Here is a 19537-nt window from a genome sequence, read left to right on the forward strand (position 1 = left end):
TGTAAACTAGTTCAACCATTATGGAAAACAGTATGGCGATTCCTCAAGGATATTTTTGAATACTTTATACATTTGATATTTAAAAAAATTTTATAGACGAGGTCTCACTATGTTGCCCAGGCTAGGTGTGAACTCCTAGGCTCAACAGATCCTCTTGCTTCAGTCTCCTGGGTAGCTGGGACTACAGGCGCATGCCATTGTGCCTGGCTAAGATTTGGTAATATTTTAAAGTTAAGTAATTTAAGCACAAAATCAAGTTGTTCATATCACTTAATTATGTTTCCTAACAACATATAGTTGTAAGAAACCTGGTTCTGCCTAAAGTCTACAAAGGAGGAAAAACCAATTCATTGATAGAATTGGGCTTTCTATTTTATACCTCTAAATAGGGCTATTTTAAATAATATAGGGCCACTAAAATGTTACTCATTCCAAATTTTGACATTAGGTATTTGCTTATCCTGGTAGATATAGCCTGACTGTCCCTCAATACTTGCTCTCCCTGCTCCCATATGCATGGGATTTTCAGGTGGGCTCACTGTTCCTCGGATCTAAGGCCATGTTTTCTAGCTCCTTTGTGTCTCAGTGTGGCCACACAGGCTAAGTTCTGGTTAATGGTTTGTAGAGAGCAGTTTCGAGGAACTGTCCTTATGAGGCAGTTGGGCTGTACCCTTCTTTTTCTCCCTTTCCTCCACCTGGAGTTGGCATGTGGCTCTGTTGGCTGGAGCGTCATCTTGTCCAATGAGCATATGTGCCACACCGAAGGAAAGCAGACCGGAGAGCTGGAAAAGGTCTGAATCCCTGAAGACTCTATGGAACAGAGCTGCCACAACAGCCTTGGATTGATTCTCTCCAGACTTTTCCATGAGAAAGAAAGAAAATTCTCTCTTGAGTCACGAATATTTATTCTCTTTTATTCAGAGGGAAATTTAATCCTAACAGATATACTTATCTACTAAAATACAAATAACAAAGCAAACATTAAATCTGACTTAAGGAAAAGCTAAAGCCAAATATTTTTTAAAACTAAAATTGGTTTGTATTCTTAAACATTTGAAGTATTTTCTGGCAACTACCTGATTTCTAAGGAACAAAATGCTCACTACCATTAGAAAATTCTCATGCTTTATGATAGTATAGCCAACTAAACATGTTTAACATGTTTCAACCTGAAACATGTTATGTTTATAAGAGGTCTTCTTTAATCTTTACACCTATCTAAGGGTATATTACTTATTTATAAGACCATTTCACCATTAGAGTGCTGTGACACGGCCTTAGAGAACTGTATTATAAAATGCTGCCAGTGTATTTTCTTGAAGAGTATCAAAAATCAAGTATCTCTTATATGAGATATAACTGAAAACTTTATTTTTTTTCTATTAGACATGGGGTGACATGTTGCCCAGGCTAGCCTCAAACCGCTGGACTCAAGGACTCAAGTGATCCTCCCACCTCAGCCTCCCAAACAGCTGAAACTACAGGGTTGTGCTGCTGTGCCAGGCAACTTTTTTTTTTAAACTCATTTACAGTTTACTTTCACCTTTTATTGTTTTTAGAGTTTATGACATTATTTTTAATAAGCTTTTAAAAAGTTGTCTTTTATTGCTTTTTCTTAAGTATATAAATATATGAGGATAAAATTTATAGACAGAACAGTTCTAGCTTGAATGACTGAAAAGGGCTGCTCAGAAAAGGAGAAGTTAAAACTTTACATACTGGGTCTTCACTGGACAGGTTTGGGTTCATGGGAACATAATTCTCTTCACTGTCATGTGAGTCACTGCTTGAAGTTGTGCTATGCACTGAATCCGGTCGCGGGGACATGGGAAACCTAGAAGAGCTAATTACAGAAACATGTTATCACAAACATAAGCCTTGACAATAATACCTAAAATTATTCCCCAAATAAAAATGATAGTCTGCATTCTTTCAGAAATATTCCCTTATGTTTACAATCATTCATTGTACAAATTTATAATGACATAATTTTTGTGCACAAACACATAACTAATATTTATAACTGTTTTATAAAAGTGTATTTTGGACAGCAAAATATTTTGTGTAAAACAAGTCCCCCCCCCCCAAAAAAAAAACCCACTACCAGTGACTTGGTGATAAGTAGAAAGTTACAGATATAAAACGGAAGACAAGAATTTCTATTTTTAAAAAAACTATATATAATATATAATACATAATATATAATATACATAATATATAATATATATATACACACACACGTAAAACATGAACATATGTTCAACGTAGGTTTGTAACTTCATAAATTCCTCTCATTTTCCTATATACATTTAAATAAGTCTTGGTGGCCAGGAGCGGTGGCTCAAGCCTGTAATCCCAGCACTTTGGGAGGCCGAGACGGGCGGATCACGAGGTCAGGAGATCGAGACCATCCTGGCTAACCCGGTGAAACCCCATCTCTACTAAAAAATACAAAAAACTGGTCGGGCGAGGTGGTGGGCGCCTGTAGTCCCAGCTACTCGGGAGGCTGAGGCAGGAGAATGGCGTAAACCCAGGAGGCGGAGCTTGCAGTGAGCTGAGATCCTGCCACTGCACTCCAGCCTGGGCGACAGAGCGAGACTCTGTCTCAAAAAAAAAAAAAAAAAAGTGGCAAATAAGTCTCGGTTACATAATCTCCACAAGAGACGACCACATTTTCAAGATTAGTAATCCTCAGAAATGTTTGGTTTCATAAACCTTTTACACTCTTAAAAATTATTGAGAATCCCAAGAAATTTTTGTTTACATGAGTTGTACCTATTCATTTTGCCGTATTAGAAATGAGAATAGACTATTTTTTAAAACACAAGTAGTACACAAATACACATATTCTATTGGGTGTCACAATGATATCATCACTTATCATGTAACCTCTGGAAAACTCCACTGTACACTCAGTAGGAGAATAAATACAGCAAATAACATCTTAATATATTAATGAAAATGGTTTTGACTTCACAGAACCCCTAAAAAGGGGGCTCTTCAGATCATCCATTGAGAACCACTATTCTAGATATTTTCCAGGATAATGAACAATTCTAGATAGTCACATTATTCATACAAACTACATATTTTAGACAAAGGACTTACTCTCGAGCAAAACTCCTAGTGATGGGAGATCTAACTGGGGCTTGTAATTCTTCCCATTCTGGCAAAGGTTTTATTTCTAAAGGTGCTGGCTTGACTGAAAAAAAAAAAAAAAAAGAGAAAAAGAGATTTTTAGTGTACAGAACTTTGGAAAACAAACAAGATTCTCTCTCTGTAACTCTATATTTGATAGAGCAAACCTAAGACCACCTAGTTTCACATATGAAATGAGGTTCATGAATGTTACATGATTTGCCCAAGGTTACATAGCTAAGTAATTAGTGGTAAAAGCTAAATCAAATGTTTCATGATTGTTACCTCAAAGCCTAAACCTCTATTACAACATGTTGCCTAAGTACATGTTTTATGAATATAAACTAAATGAGATGAAGAAAGAGTAATGTGACCCAGTTTCTCTATGGTTGCTTTATACGTTTCATTATTTGATAAATTATTTCACCAATTTCATACTCAGTAAGGAAATTTAATCATCTATGTAAAATCATTCCTATTCTTCAATACTGAAGTATATAATTATATATCTAAAATGATGCATAGAAACTATTAAAAACAAAACTTTGTTAAAACCCCAAACCAAAAAAAGTTCAAATCTTTTAAAATAATTCATGTCCAGTCTGGAAACAAACAAAACGAAACAATATTTATATCTTTAGATCCAAACTCTACTCTGAAAAAAGGCCACAATTATTTTACTTCAAATTGTTAGTGTAATTTAACCAACAAATCTCTTCCTAAATTATATACAATTAAGTAAATGCTAATAATAATTTTCATTTATAAGTGATCTTTATTTACCTCACACTGCAGTAGACAATTAAACCAGTATATACCAGAGTTCTTAGCCATTTTCTTAAAGTCAAAACTGAGATTTTTTCAGAAATTTATGGAGTGAGCAAAAGAACTAAAACAATACTATTTAATACTAGATATTTTAGGAGACTACCTAAACATATTAGGTAAATATTTCAGTTATGTTTCATTCTGCCACTCTTAACAAAAAATTTCATCTTTCCAGATTTATTTATAGTCTTTGCCCATGTATATTCAATTTTAATCAATTATGGCATAATTACCATTACACTATAAAATGAATGGTCATTTTAAAGGACCATACACATTGAGGCTCATAAGTATTTTGTCAACTCATATATAATGAAGACCAAATTAACTTATTAAATTTTAGCTAAAACCATTTTGCTTGTCTATATTCTTAAAATAGACAGATACAGAATATTCCGCTGACTGAAAGTATTTCTTTAACTGTTAATGTTTTACTTTTTGACACCCAAAGGCTAATAGCAGTTTAGCTGTTAGATTTTAAATAATGGCACAATTAATCCATGGAAATGATTCTTCTGTGTCAGAACAGAATACATATACATAAAGACAGAAGACAACAGAAAATCACAAACAGTTCACAAATTTAAAGGATAAAATGTTGTCTAAAAAGTTAAAAGAATAATGCAAAAGGAGAAGTCTGAATATCATATATTATCAAATATTTAACATGCTGTTGTTAATGGCATACATGGGAAGCATTCATTTTAGAAATAATGTGCTGGAAAGTTCTATTTACAACAGCAATAGTATTTAAGGTTCTTCTTTTAGAAAAAAAAAAAAGAACATTACAAAATAAATTCCCAATGCCCCATACCACATGCGGTGCTAAAGTACATACCCTTTCTTCTTGTAGCAAAGTCACCTATGGTTTGTGAATCAGTTCGCTCTAAACCATGGGGTTTGAGTCTTAAAATTTTAGGACTTTGACCTAATTGGTAAAAAGAAGACTCTCTTAATATAATGTTATTTATTAATTGGAAAATGGATTCTGTAAAAAATGCAACAGAGCCCTGTGCAAAAATGTTACATCTAAAAGCATGAACAAAAGTTTGTTGTGGAGAATATTTCAGTCTTGCTACATAAAATTCATGCTCATGCTCAGCACAACGGAAAAGAGGAATTTACATGCAACGATGTAAGCAGCAAGGAGGTATAAAAGATGGTAGGATTTTAGTGCGATAATCAGCCTGGTTAGTTGTTATCTTCATTTGGGGGAACAGAGGGAAAATATGTGCCATGTTAGTTTTTCTTCTAACATGTCTTAGAAAACTGGATCAAATAAAAAATTTGTAGACTACCCTAGTCAGATCTCAATTACATCTTTCTTTTCTTTGAAATCTGGTGTCTCATATGAAAGCCTGAAGGCCTATGTCCTTGTAATATTACTTTTCTAATTTGGTAGAGATGTTTTTAAAACCTTAATCTTTTCCTGCACCTCCTAACCAAGACTCTTCTAGAGAAGCAAGTGGCCACTACTATATTTACTAATCTAAAACCAATAAAAGACCAACATTTCTTTCCTCTGGATACTAACTGGTTGCCCAATGGCTTCATCTGCAAGAATTAGATGTTTAGATTCTGGTTATACTGATTGCCTAGCTTCAGTTTAATTAAGTATATGAAAGCATAAATTCAGTTACCATCATCTTCCTTTCATTTAATGTCTGCCACATAAAAGCACTGCTGAAAAGCCTATGAAAGACATCTTTCCCATTAGAAGCCTGGATGCCAGAGTTGCAATATCATTTGAATCAGTGATTTAAGCTATTCCATTATTAGTGGCACTAAATTTTCTTTTTTCTTGGAATTTACAAAGTTGAGTTGACATCTATTAGGTGGCAGAATCAGAATTTGCTGGTTAAATGCTGATATCTAGCACCTTACCTACCGAAATCTCAAAGCTTCTTAAAATATAATTCTGTAGAGGTTATAAAAAATAAAAATTTCCTAACCAATTTTCTAAGTTAGACAATACATTCAGTTTATTCAGAAATGAGGCAGCCTGATTTTAAAAGGTAAATACTAAAATTTTGGGCAAGATTCACTCCCTACCCCTAAAACTCCCTAACCCAGGGCCCACACCGGCAGGACCCTTTTCTAAAGCAAAGGAAGATGACAACTTTTTTTTTTTTGAGAGGGAGTCTCGCTCTGTCTCCCAGGCTGGAGTGCAGTGGTGCGATCTGGATCTCGGCTTATTGCAAGCTCCGCCTCCTGGGTTCACTCCATTCTCCTGCCTTAGCCTCCTGAGTAGCTGGGACTACAGGCGCGTGCCACCTCGTCTGGCTAATTTTTTGTATTTTTAGTAGAGACGGGGTTTCACCGTGTCAGCCAGGATGGTCTCGATCTCCTGACCTCGTGATCCGCCTGCCTCAGCCTCCCAAAGTGCTGTGATTACAGGCGTGAGCCACCGCGTCCGGCTACGATGACTTTTTAAACTCCCCCAAATAGTGTGCTACCCTTAAAACAAAACAAAACAAAACAAAACAGAGGCAGAGGGTAAGTCTTAGTATTAAAATTATATGATTATTTTGGAGTGAAAGGCCCTTACAAATCTAGTTTCTTCATTTTAAGAATGAGATTCACCCAAAGAAAGGGATTAAGTGATTTGTTGAGGTTACACTTTAACCGGAGGCAGAGTTAAGACTTCCTCTAGCCTGCCACTTGCTGGTGTGGCACTCCTGTTCTATACCATATTGTCTTACCTTTCCAGACCTTTAGGGATACAGAGAATCTTAGGAAATTCAGCTGGATACTATGTTGGAGCTGCTTGGAGTTCAGTTTTGAACTCTCCATTGTGGCTGACTCTGTGCTACACAGTCACAAACTAAGGAACCCAAGCAGAGGAGAGAAGAAATGTGCTCATTCCTACACTTATGTCTATAGTTGATACTACTCTGGATTTACAGATGTGGCCTGGGGGGATGTCAACGTGAATGCCACAGAGAGTTGACACATCAGTGACGTCAAGTTTAATTACAAAATGCTCTTAGAACTACTTTTGGTTTGCTGGTCTTGACCTAATGTGTGAGACACACTCCTCCTTTTCTGAAGGATCTGTTTTCATTAGCTCTGCAGCTCCCTCCTGACTTTTTTCACCATAGTTATCTCCCAGTGGTCACTCTTTGCGTTTCTCAGCTTTGCGCCCCCAGTATCTTATCTATGTTTGTGGTTAAATAATCAAGATCACATGACTGCTAAATCTTACCAAGTTATGGTTTCTCACCTTCTTCTTTAGTTCTACCTTCCAACTGCCTGACAGGTCACCTCCAATTATCCTTCTGAAGCTGAAACTAATTGTTTCTCCTCCAAACCAATGCCATTTTCCACCTCCAACGCCCTTAGTAATGACACCATTTTCTGGATCCTTAGGTACAAATTCTCAGAGTTATGTAGTCCATCCCCTTTGAGCATCTGCATTTGGTCTCAAAATGCTAATAATTTCCCAATATGACAACAAAAAGAGCTTTTCAAATGGGAAGGACTGAAATGGAAGGAGCAGGGAGTCAAGGTCAATGAGAAAGTTACCCGAGCCTGTGTGAATGCTGGTGTGATGACTATAATCCAGAATGCTCACGGCCTATGAAAAATATCATGGAGGGTCTTTTAAAATCTATTTCTAGAGGAAGAGAAACAAGGCAAGAACAAACGTGTTTGGGAAAAAAAAAACTAATAATAATAGATTAAAAAAAAAAAAGCGAGAGAAACTCAACTCCTATCTTACTTTAGTCTTCTCTAGCTAGGAGAATGATTTTCAAACTGAAAAGGACAGAAGAAAGATAGCAGCCATTAAAGGTCCATTAAGTGAGAAAGGTGTGTGAAAGCTGATTATACAAATTGGGTCATTCTTGTTGTAGCCAACTAAATTAGGGTTGAGGGGCCGGGGGGGAAGCACTCACGGCACAGGGCAACTGATCCAAGCATTAGCGAGACGGGCGGATCACGAGGTCAGGAGATCGAGACCATCCTGGCTAACACGGTGAAACTCCGTCTCTACTAAAAAATACAAAAAAAAAAAAAAAAACAAAAAAAAAAACTAGCCGGGCGAGGTGGTGGGCGCCTGTAGTCCCAGCTACTCAGGAGGCTGAGGCAGGAGAATGGCTAAACTCAGGAGGCGGAGCTTGCAGTGAGCTGGGATCCGGCCACTGCACTCCAGCCTGGGCGACAGAGCGAGACTCCGTCTCAAAAAATAAAAATAAAATAAATAAAATAAAACATTTCCACAGCCCCTGGTGCTGAAACGGCCTGCTGCAACCCTAAGACCGGTTTTATGTAGCAGCTGCTGCATGAGACTTGCCATGACTCTAAAACTGGTTTCACCTACCGCCATCATTCACCAATCAGATCTTGCCAGCTCCCAAGAAATTCTCTAGTGCCAGTGAGCTTTCTTTTAAAACAATACGTAAGATTTCTCTTTCTAATAAAACTCCCAACCTCCTCCTCGTTCTTCAGACATAACAAAGACCACTTTGTCTGTGTATCTCAAATTGCAGTCTTGCTTCCCAAATAAAATGTTAAAGATTCATCTGTGTATTTTTATTCTGACTTCAACAAGTGCAACATAGTATCCAGCAACTTTAGAGTGTTCTATTCAATGAATTACATTTCAAGATAGCAATGATTTTACAGACAAGAACACAGAATACATATAACTTATTTGGAGAAGTCATGGAGAATATGGAAATGCCACAAGAATAAACTACGGATGTGTTTACATCACATTCTTCCCTTGAATTGTGCTCTGCTCTGGCTAGACCATTCTCTATTTCTCATGTACATCTTTAAAATTTCAGCCCTTTTCTACATTCTTTCACTATCAATATCCATCACTGCTTTATCAATCAGTGACTTTAATTTCTACACAAAGCTCAAGTTAGAACACATTCTCTAAGACTGCCCAGAGAAATGCCATTACACTTAATTATCAATCATGAACATTTATTGAGAAGTTATTAGGTATTAGACATGCTAACACCTCTTAACAACCACATCGGGAAGGTACAATTTAAAAGAGATTTTAATAATTGTATTACCACGCTGGTTGGGGCTTATAGAACTTAAGTAACTTGCCCAGAGTCACACAGATGATGACTGGTAGAGCCAGAATTTAAATCCTGTGCATCTACAGAGAGGGTTCATGTTCTTAGTCCCATATCCTTATTTCAAACCTACAGTCTTTACTATAGTTACTCTTAGAAGAGTATTTGTATCGCTTTGCTTTTGTATACAGTAAGTTATCTCAACTAAATTTTAAGTACTTCCAACATTAGAGATGTAAAATCGTTACATTTCTCTGAAGGGTTTACCTTCATGACCAGTAATTTCCTCTTGGTAACAGTGAAAACATATATAAAATGTAAGTAATTGTAATGATGAAGATAATGTGGACTAAGTAATTTTTAAAGATGTCGTATGTTCCAAGGAGACTCGTATGAGTCAAAATCAGATGCATGAAATCAGTAAGCCTTTCACTCAAGTTCTTCCTCATCTCCATTACCTTTTTTTCTGGGGTGGGTACTAAAAGGACACTCCTTTTCTAGGGTATTCCTTGGTTTTCTTAATAGAACAATATGATATAATCATATAGAGATTTTTAAAAATGCATTTATAAAATTTACATGTATTTTCTACTCTGTGCAAAGCTTAAGGTTAATTTTAGGGCAGAAGCTACAATGTGGAAATGTTGCACTGAATTGTACTATGTCACTTAGGGGTTTTGTTAGCTTGATTTCTCTATGCTTCCAAACTCAATTTGACATTTATGTTCCAGACAGACATGAAAATCGCACCCAAAGAATAGCCCTATATTACTTGAGAGAAAGGAAAAAAAGAGTCCAAGGTGTAAGGAGGACTGTCTTAGCCTTTTCTCCTCCTTTACTGCCTGTATAGGCCAATGTTTTACTGATTGCTGAAGAAAAGTATGAAAATAGATAATAAGAAATAAGAATATTAAAGCAAAGGCAAAAATAAAACAACTTTGGTGATTCTCAAATTCTGAGTAAACAGAGAACTCTTGTGAACCTGAACCTTTAAGTCCAAGGCAGCTACAACTTGGCTTTTGCTAGACTTGGTTTGAACAAAGAGTGCAACATAATTTAGTGAAGAGCACTGACAACTGGGGGAATTTCTATCTGTGCTTTAATTCTTAGGAGGGTTGTTAATGTCAATCTCTTGATCATGTGATCTGCTCCCTAATTGGGAGTATGATTAGAGATGATCTAATTTTACATTTTAAAATAAGAAAATTTATGTGAAGAAAAGTCAATGGATTTGTCCAATGTCATTTAATGGGAAGGAGTGGTTGTTAATAGTATTACCAGAAATAAATTCTGGCTTTTTGTATTCTTGGTCTAACATTTTTCTAATATACTGCTGTATACTGTAACCTCATCACTGTAAATTATTTTAATGGTTTTTAAAAGAAAAAACTGAAAACACACTAACTAGAAAATATATGCCATTCTAGAAGAGCATGCAGCGTATGATTCATACCCTCCCTTTGCTTTGCTCTCTTATATCATGTGAATTCTAATGGAGGAGGACACTTTTAAACCCTCAAAAGCTAAAGCCCTTCAAAAAAAAAACAAAAAAAAGAAACAATTTTAATTCTAAGGAATTATCCCCAAGTATGCCAAAGAAAACAGCACTGCAGGCCAGGCACAGTGGCTCATGCCTGTAATCCCAACACTGTGGGAGGCTGAGGCGGGAGGATCACTTGAGCCCAGGAGTTTGAGACCAGCTTGGGCAACATAGTGAGAACCCGTCTCTAAAAGAAAAAGAAAGAAAATATCCTTGCAAACTGCATAAAATCTTTCTGTGCAAACACTGATGTCAAGGCAAAATGTAAAGCTAGTCTTAATGTAGCACCACCATTTCATGAAACCCTAAGAAACAAGAGCAGCAAAGAGCGGGGTGCTCTTTTAAAATGAAGGCCCTGACATGCGTCAGACATTCACACCAGAAAATAAAAAATTGTTTGTCTGATATCTTTTTAAAAAAATGAGCACTTCATTTACCTGCTTTGTTTCTCTGAAAGTGATGAATTCGCACTGCATGGCTATATGAGTTCCGCTTACACTCCAAGTGCCTCAAAACTTCCAAAAATCACTGTAAGTTCCCCAAGTTGAGGGAGCCAGACAGGGGGACTTTTGCTATGCCTTTCCTGTTTGCCAGACAGGCCGACTTTTGCTATGCCTTTCCTATCTGATCCTGTCTTAACAAAGGCTTCAAGAACCCTGGATTTTGGAAAACTGGGCAAAGCACTCTCTGAGAAAGAAAAGTGATTTTTATAACATCTTACATTAAAGAATACAATTATTTTCTCTATTGTATTCTTAAATCAGAATGAGCTTTCTAGGGCCAACCTGATTATGTTATGTGCCTGCATAAAATTCTTTAATGGTGCACTCAGAATAAAGTCCAAACTCATTACCATAAATTATAACTCCTTCAGGATCAGGCAACTGCAAGGCATCTGGCATTCGTCCCTCCTTTGGTACTTTCCTCCCTTCTTTTTGCCCGCCCACCTACCTCCCCACGACTCTGGGCCTGTCTCATCTCCCCTCTTTTTAAAGGACCTGGGCATGTTGTTTATTCTAATGAGAAGATACTTTGCCAGGCTGCCCTCCCCTAGCATCATTTAATTGCCACTCACACTCTCAGACTTTCCTCAGGGGAGCTTCCCTAATAGTGCCAAGAGTTTACTTCAACCACAGCCCCTTCCACGGTAATTATGATAATGTGTTTACTTCTCCACATCCTCTCCTAGATGGTGAGCTTCTTCAGGGGAGCAACCTTTTCCTTGTTTGGAGAATTTATATCCTGTAACCGATAGGTGCTTAAATCTGTGTTGTATGAATGTTAATGAACTGGCTTTCTCCTAAAGTTAGTGGTGTTTAATCTGATCAATCTCACACACACACAAAAGACATTTTTGCTTGTCTTTTTTTTTTTTTGAGATGGAGTCTTGCTCTGTTGCCCAGGCTGTAGTGCAGTAGCACGATCTCAGCTCACTGCAACCTCCAACTCCTAGGTTCAAACAGTTCTCATGCCTTAGCCTCCCGAGTAGCTGGGATTACAGGCACGTGCCACCATACCTGGATATTTTTTTTGTATTTTTACTAGAGACAGGTTTCGCCAGTGTTGGTCAGGCTGGTCTCAAACTCCTGACCTCAGGTGATCTGCCCACCTTGGTCTCCCAAAAGGCTGGGATTACAGGCTGAGCCACTGTGCCCAGTCATTTTTGCTTGTCATTTAAATGGAAAAAGGGAAGAACTAAATTCTAAGGGTATTTCAAGTCGGTCATCTCAAATACAGTCAAGGCAGTCATGCGAGGTCATAGTTCAAATAAACAGATGTGATCTATTAATGCATGATTCTAATAGGTAACTACTTACATAAATTCCACACAAAGTAGACATTCTATTTTCTGTATTATTACAGGCTTTACAAAGCCTAAACTTTTTTTAAGCCTGAATTTTTTACTCTTCCAAAAGTTTTGCAGATTATTCTCCTACTTCCAGTAAGCATCTCCAAAATCAAGAAAGAGTAAAAGTAATTCACATTATCATTTGTTAATTCCAGAAAGTAATCAAGGCAGAGAAGTGAAAAACTGTTATACGTTTTAATGGTCTCATGGTATAAAGAGAAATGTAATAATGATAATTATACTTTGAAGTCAAGAGAATATTCAGAGAAAGAAACCCCATGTTAAGGCTATGCTGTAAAAATGCACTCCATAGTTATTTCCTTTAAATGGTAACAAATCTAACCCAAAGCTTGACTTAAGAGTTAAACTTTAATACCTGTTTATCAAAATCTAGTTACATGTACTGGTATTACTCATACATTCTCCAAACACTGATTATTGTATACATGTAGTTTTTAAAAAGCATGTTAATGATCAAGTAGGCTTTACTCCTAAGGTGCAAAGTGGTTCAACATATACAAATCAATAAATGTGATTCACCATGTAAACAATTAAAAACAAAAAACATATGATCATCTCGATATACACAGTAAAAGCTTTCGATAAAATCCAACATCTCTTTCTGATAAAAACCCTCAAGAAACTAGACATTATGACCAAGTCTTCAAAAGCAATTGCAACAAACCAGAAATTGACAAGTGGGACCTAATTAAACTAAAGAGCTTTTGCACAGCAAAAGAGACTATCAACAGAGTAACCAGACAACCTACAGAATGGGAGAAAATATGCACAAACTATGCATCTGACAAAGGGGTAATATCCAGAATCTACAAAAAACTCAACAAGCAAAAAACAAGTAACCCCATTAAAATATGGATGAAAGACATGAACTGACAAATCTAGAAATGAGACATACAAGTGGCCAACAAATATATTAAAAAAATACTCCATCACTAATTATCAGAGAAATGCAAATCAAACTACAATGAGACACCATCTCACACTAGTCAAAACAGCTGTTACTAAAAAGTCAAAAAACAATAGATACTCAGGAGGCTGTGGAGAAAAGGGAATGCTTATATACTGTTGGTGGGAATGTAAATTAGTTCAGCCACTGTGGAAGGCAGTTTGGAGGCTTCTCAAAGAACTAGAACAGAACTACCATAAAACCCAGCAATCCCATTACTGGGTATACATCCAAAAGAATACAAATCTTTCTACCAAAAAGACACATGCACTCACACGTTCACTGCAGCAGTGTTTACAATAGCAAAGACATGGAATCAACCTAGGTGCCCATCAACAGTGGACTGGATAAAGAAAATGTGGTACATATACACCATGGAATACTACACAGCCATAAAAAGAATGAAATCATGTCCTTTGCAGCAACACGGATGCAGGTGGAGGCCATTATACTAAGCAAATAAATGCAGGACCAGAAAACCAAATATCACATGTTCTCACTTATAAGTGAGAGCTAAACATGGACATAAAGATGGCAACAACAGACACTGGGTACTACTAGAGAGGGGAAGGAGGCAGGGGGAAAGGGTTGAAAAACTAACAATTGGGTGCTATGTTCAGTTCCTGAGTGACAGGATCATTCATACCCTAAATCTCAGCATCACATAATATACACAGGTAACAAACCTGCACATGCATCCCCCTGAAACTAAAATAAAAATTGCAATATAAAAGAATAAAAATTTTAAAAAGTGCATGCTAATTTTTAATCACATTCAGAAACTTTAAAGGATCTCTTGAAAAAATATTTAGAGCAAATCCATCACTGTGCCGAAAGAGTCACCCAGGGAAGCTCTCAGGATTAGTCTTCTGTATGCTCCCCACACAGTATTAGGATCTAAGCCTGAAGGTACTTTAACCAAACTGGTGTATAAAAACACCATACAAAACCTTGCACTGGCTTAAAAAAAAGTCAGTACAGCAATTAATGTTCAGACTGTTGCAGAAAGGAGTGAATGGACAAGGCCAAACATAACAACACAAAGACACCACGTGGGGCTCACACAGCTGCTGCATCATGCTAGACAGGGACTAGACAGAGATGGGGGCCTTAGATAAGTTTAGCGATTAACTATAGTAGATTTATGTCATGACATAAAGAGAAGTTACAACAGATAGATAAATTTCCCAAACTTTACAAAATCCCCTTTCCATCAGAAATATAAAATTTTCAATTGAAGAGGTCAAAATATAATTTGTCCTGTATTTCCAGTGACTCATCTGCTTTCCCAATATTTAATACAGTATGTGTAAAATACGCTTCTATTAATACAGACAACATGTAGCTCAAAACAAACACTACAGTGACAGAAACAGTGTGATGAAAATATCACTATTATGAATTGGGTAATAGGCAAAGGGTCTAAGATAATTATGTTTAAGTGTTCAGAACATCTATGTATTTCTGCAGCTTCAATTACTCAGAACTATTTGAAAAGTTCATCTGTATGCAAACTACAGCAGCTGACATCTATAATTGGGGATATAAAGAAGACCAGAATGTTACCGGTTTCTTATAGATCCTTCCAAAGACAATCTCAAAAACCAGACATACAGGGTAATGAACTAGTTATATGGAGCTCTGAAACTAATCAAGCCATATTTGATAGAATTAGATTTGCTTATTATAAGTTACATAAGAGATACTGAAATAATAGATTAAGTCATTTATCTGACGTCATGAAATGTGAAATTAAAATAGATTCACCTGATGCTATGAATACTGAGAAAAATTATAGGACCAAACGAGACATTATTTTCGTTTAAGTGTTTGTGGGTAAACTGCTTTGAGATCTGAATTTGGATTTTAAAATGTGTTTTTCTTGAAGTTATAGCTTTGTAAAATGAGTTTATGAAGTCATAATTTTGTAAAGTGAGTTTACAAAGTTTGCCTTGTAATGTTAAATACATTCTCAAGCCTCCCCTCCTGTATCATAACTATTTAAAAAGTAGAATAGTACTAAAGAAAAGCAAAGTTTTTTGAATACTATGACTTTAGGAACCTCTTTACTGTTTTGCTGAGTCTATTCTTGATTCTAGCAAAAATTATATGGGTATTTCAATCTGGGTGCTCTTTTTTAGTTCATTTTGTATCTAAGCAATATGCCAAATAAATAATGTGGCCAGTGAACTCATGATAGTCTCTGATCAGTTCAGTTAAATTTTAAAAGAATGAACACAATCTCCAGAAATAACTAAGAACCTACTTTGTTCTGTTCTGTTAAGTTCCTTTACGTTAAAGAACTAGTGCGGTTAGTCTCCAGTGTACTAGAATAATAGTACTTTCACTAAATCCATAGGGATGTATAATTATAAAATATGCAGTATACATGATATGTAGTATATATTGTGATATATACATAAAACGTATATCATAATAATGTGGGATACTTGAGTGGTATCAGACTTAGAGGATACTAAAAGCTAATCATTATGATCTCAGGTCTTTTCTAACTTATAAACAAGGATGTTTCCTGATTTCATATTATGCTTACCACTTGGAATCACAACTGTGAAATATACTGGAGTTTTCAAACTGTGTTCTACAGAGCTCAAGGGGAGAAAAGAGCAGCAGAGGAGCAAGGGAGGTAGGATTTAAGAGCTTTGCACCCTCACCCAAATCTTACTCCCTCCACATTTATGCGAGACCTCAAAATATAAAACTGTTAGGTTTGGAGTTGAAAAGTAGAGATCTGCCACTAACATGCACTCGTTACTGGAAAACAAGGAAAGCACCAGTTTAACATTAAAAAAGATATTTCAATATTTCAAAGAGTTCATGACACTTGTATCTCAATCCTTCAGTGATCTGTGTGAACCAATTATAAAGCTATACATGTCCAAACATATTTTTGCAAATTATATGCAAAGAAAATGACCAGTAGTGTCTAAAATAGATTTAGAGCCAAAAAGAAAAAGAAAAACAAAAGGAAGCATTATCCAGTAGAAAGTCTCTGATGCTCACTTCCTTTCTGAGACCCACATCACAATCACAGCCCTGCTGCCTGGGCAGACTGGGTCGTCGTGGGTGTGACACACATAGACCAATCACATAATCTCTAAGCAATCTAAAGTGAGTAAATAATAAATAAGGCAATGAGAAGCTGATGCAGAAGCTGCAAGGGCACATAAAAAGGAGCTAGGAGGCAGAATTGAGGCCACAGAAGGGGAGCATTGGAGGCCAAAGCTCTTGGAAAGCAAAATCCATTTAAGTAGGGGATACAGAGTAAGAAACAGAAAAGAATCAGAAAAGAAAACAGAAAAGAAGGTAAGAATGTGAAAGAGAACAAACCAGATGCAAAGATTTCCTGTAAAACAGAAATGCACAGAGAGAGCAGGACACAGCAACAGTCCCCTGGAATTGCCTCAGTTCCTGATAACCTCTTTGTTGAAGGAGGTTAACCTCCTATTGAAACAAGGAGGTTATCTTTACTTACAAACAAAATCAAATCCTTTTTCTTAAGATACTCTGAGCCTCAGTCTCTTTTCCTCACAACCAGGACTTAATTAGAACTACTATTAATGATCTAAGCCCAGGTTAAGGAGAAACTGACACAAACATTATGGGGTCTTAAAAAGCTACATATAGCACGAGAGTTTTCAAATGTGCTGAAACACCCTTAGGTAAGCCAGATATTGTATCATTCATCACATTTACATTTACACAAATTTACTTGGTTGTCAAGATTAAGCCACACTAACAGCATAGTGCAACAAATCAAATTGTCTGTGTTTTAACCACTTAAACCCCAATTTTAAAAACCTGGGTAGATATTACCCAATTTGGCTGAACAGTTTCCTTTACAGACTTCTTAACAAACTATGTTACCTTAGAACTTAATGTTACTTACGCAGGCCAGCATGAAAAAAAAATGATAGACTAGAAGCATTTATTACCCCAGCAAAGGCAAAGTAATTCTTAAGAAGTTGTTATAGGAACAGAATGGAAAGATTATACAGTCTCACTGTTCTTAAATAATTATGTCAAATACATTAATAATCTTAAGTCTGATTTGGTATTATATACTCTAGAGAAGAGGTTACTAAATAGCAGCTGAAGGCCATTATCTAGCTTGCAGAAGTGTTTGGGTTGGCCTGCAATATTTTCTTAAAAATAATCAAATTAGTTGATAGAACTTTAAAAATCGAGAGATAATACATATAAAATCTGAAATCTCTGGCTTCTCCTGAAATACCAGAAGATTTGCCTGAATAGGTGCATCACTTCACAAGTCAACAAAGGATTGTAGCCGAGTAGATTAGTTACTCCCATTAGATGGGGCTAGGGCAGTCCAGTTTCTTCTAATTCTCCCCAGTTGCCCGCTCACCCTATGAGTATTTTAGCTTGTAACCTCTGCTCTAGAGATAGGAGACTTACAAATATCACCTCACATCAACATGTGATATAGAAACTGTTAATTTATAAATGGCAGTACTGCTTTGCTTAAATAAGTTGATGGCTATGGAACTATGAAATATTTCAGAATTTCCAGTCCAAATTCTGTTTTGGATTTAATGGCAGTTAAAAATAGATCTAACTTGGCACTCCCCAAGCCTTTTACTTTGCCATGCTCTCCTTACCTTTTCTGTCTGGCTTGAGGTTCCTATCCACGGGGGGTGGTTCACAGTCTGCAACAGGAACTGGCCTTCTGGGAGGGGTTTTTGGGCTGGACCTGAAGCCCATATGAGCAGGAGGAGGAACTTGCATCCCAAATGAGGAAAAATCAAATGTTCCTGGAGTCATTGGCACATAATTGGCTTCCTGAATTGGTTCTGTAAAACTGCTGGAATGTTGTCGTGGTGGTGAATTGGGATTCATTGGGACGTAATTTTCATCCAGTTCTTCACTTGAAACACTTCCCACTGTCAACACATTTTTGACTTTCTAAAACACATATATATTTATTTTAATAAACAAAAACTCTTCTCACACATGAAAACACAATTGTAAGTCAAATCCATTCATATGGATCTCAGCGTACTTTTATTTCATGATATCACTTAGTCCCATGGCACTAATTATGAAGATTTAGACAATGAAATACACTTGATAATGCCAAGGTCAATTATACTTACAAAATGGTTATGGAAGCCTTCAAGTGAACTAGATCTATCACTTGGAAATGTCCGTGGAATATCATAGCAGTCTTGAGAACTAGCATCTAAAATAAAGAACAAACTATCAACATTTCTTCCCATCTTTGCCAGCTCTCAGGGTCATTGGGATGATCTATTCTCTTTCTCTCATTATACATATGCAGACACATATGCACACACATAGATTTTAAAAAGGATGCTCACAGACTTGTATCTTGAATCGGCATATTAAACCACTAGTAAATGCAGACACTCACTCATATGCTAACCAACACCAATATCTAATTTTGAGTGTGAGTGAATGTCTAAGTCTGGGATAAGATAGGTTATCTAAAGATGAAGAGAAACACCTCTATTTTCTCATTGTTTGCACCACCTTGGACCTAACTTACATCTCACTAACTTATAACCAGGTTATACAGTCACTTCAAGAAAGGAGTTAGAAATTGTTATTGAATGCTGAAATAAGTACTGATTTAAGTAGTAATCACAGATACATTAAATATTTATCTTGGAGATAGCTGGGGAAAAGTCTACCACAAAATACAGAAATTTTAGCACATACTATTTAGAATATGTGCATTAAAAACTTTAGCTTTCTATTTTTAGGACTTTGAGAATCTCAGAGAATCACCCAGATTCATTTTCTCTTCTCCTCTCAAGGTCTGTAACTTTTGGTTCAGACTCTAGGAGACAGTATAGGAAAGTATACTCACTAACAATTAGTGAAGTGAGTAGTGATAAGGGGAAAGAAGATTCAGCTCTTTAAACACAAGTAAAAATCAAAGAGAAAGCAGAATGGCTTGACTAGAACAGAATATCACCTGTTAGACACAACACAAAAACTGCTTATATAGGAAGGAAGGAAATAGGGCTCAACAGATGTGACTTAGAAGCGGCCATAATGGTACACAAATACAGGAAAGGGTATGACTCGGAGAGGCTTTGTGGCTGGTCCATTTCCTGCGCTTCTGTCCCAACAGAGGGCCTGTCCACCCAGGATTATAGAAAGTGGGAGAGAGA

General features: G+C 36.6%; 1 protein-coding gene across 3 annotated transcripts in view; it reads right to left on the bottom strand.

Annotated features, from left to right (window-relative positions):
• GAB1 (GRB2-associated binding protein 1) overlaps positions 1–19537 on the bottom strand; it is a 128841-nt gene that overhangs the window by 7964 nt on the left and 101340 nt on the right. For 2 of the 3 annotated variants that reach the window (XM_011987158.1, XM_011987159.1), the window contains exons 5-8: positions 18494–18579; positions 17999–18302; positions 3109–3202; positions 1720–1843 (exon numbers count right to left, since the gene is read on the bottom strand). In XM_011987158.1, the coding sequence (XP_011842548.1) occupies positions 1720–1843; positions 3109–3202; positions 17999–18302; positions 18494–18579 (608 nt within the window). Of the gene's footprint in view, positions 1–1719; positions 1844–3108; positions 3203–4804; positions 4895–17998; positions 18303–18493; positions 18580–19537 lie in introns of all 3 variants that reach the window. The other variant, XM_011987157.1, reaches the window with a different exon arrangement.

Source organism: Mandrillus leucophaeus, unplaced genomic scaffold (assembly GCF_000951045.1).
Source record: "Mandrillus leucophaeus isolate KB7577 unplaced genomic scaffold, Mleu.le_1.0 Scaffold301, whole genome shotgun sequence".
In the NCBI taxonomy this organism is placed as follows: Eukaryota; Metazoa; Chordata; class Mammalia; order Primates; family Cercopithecidae; genus Mandrillus; species Mandrillus leucophaeus.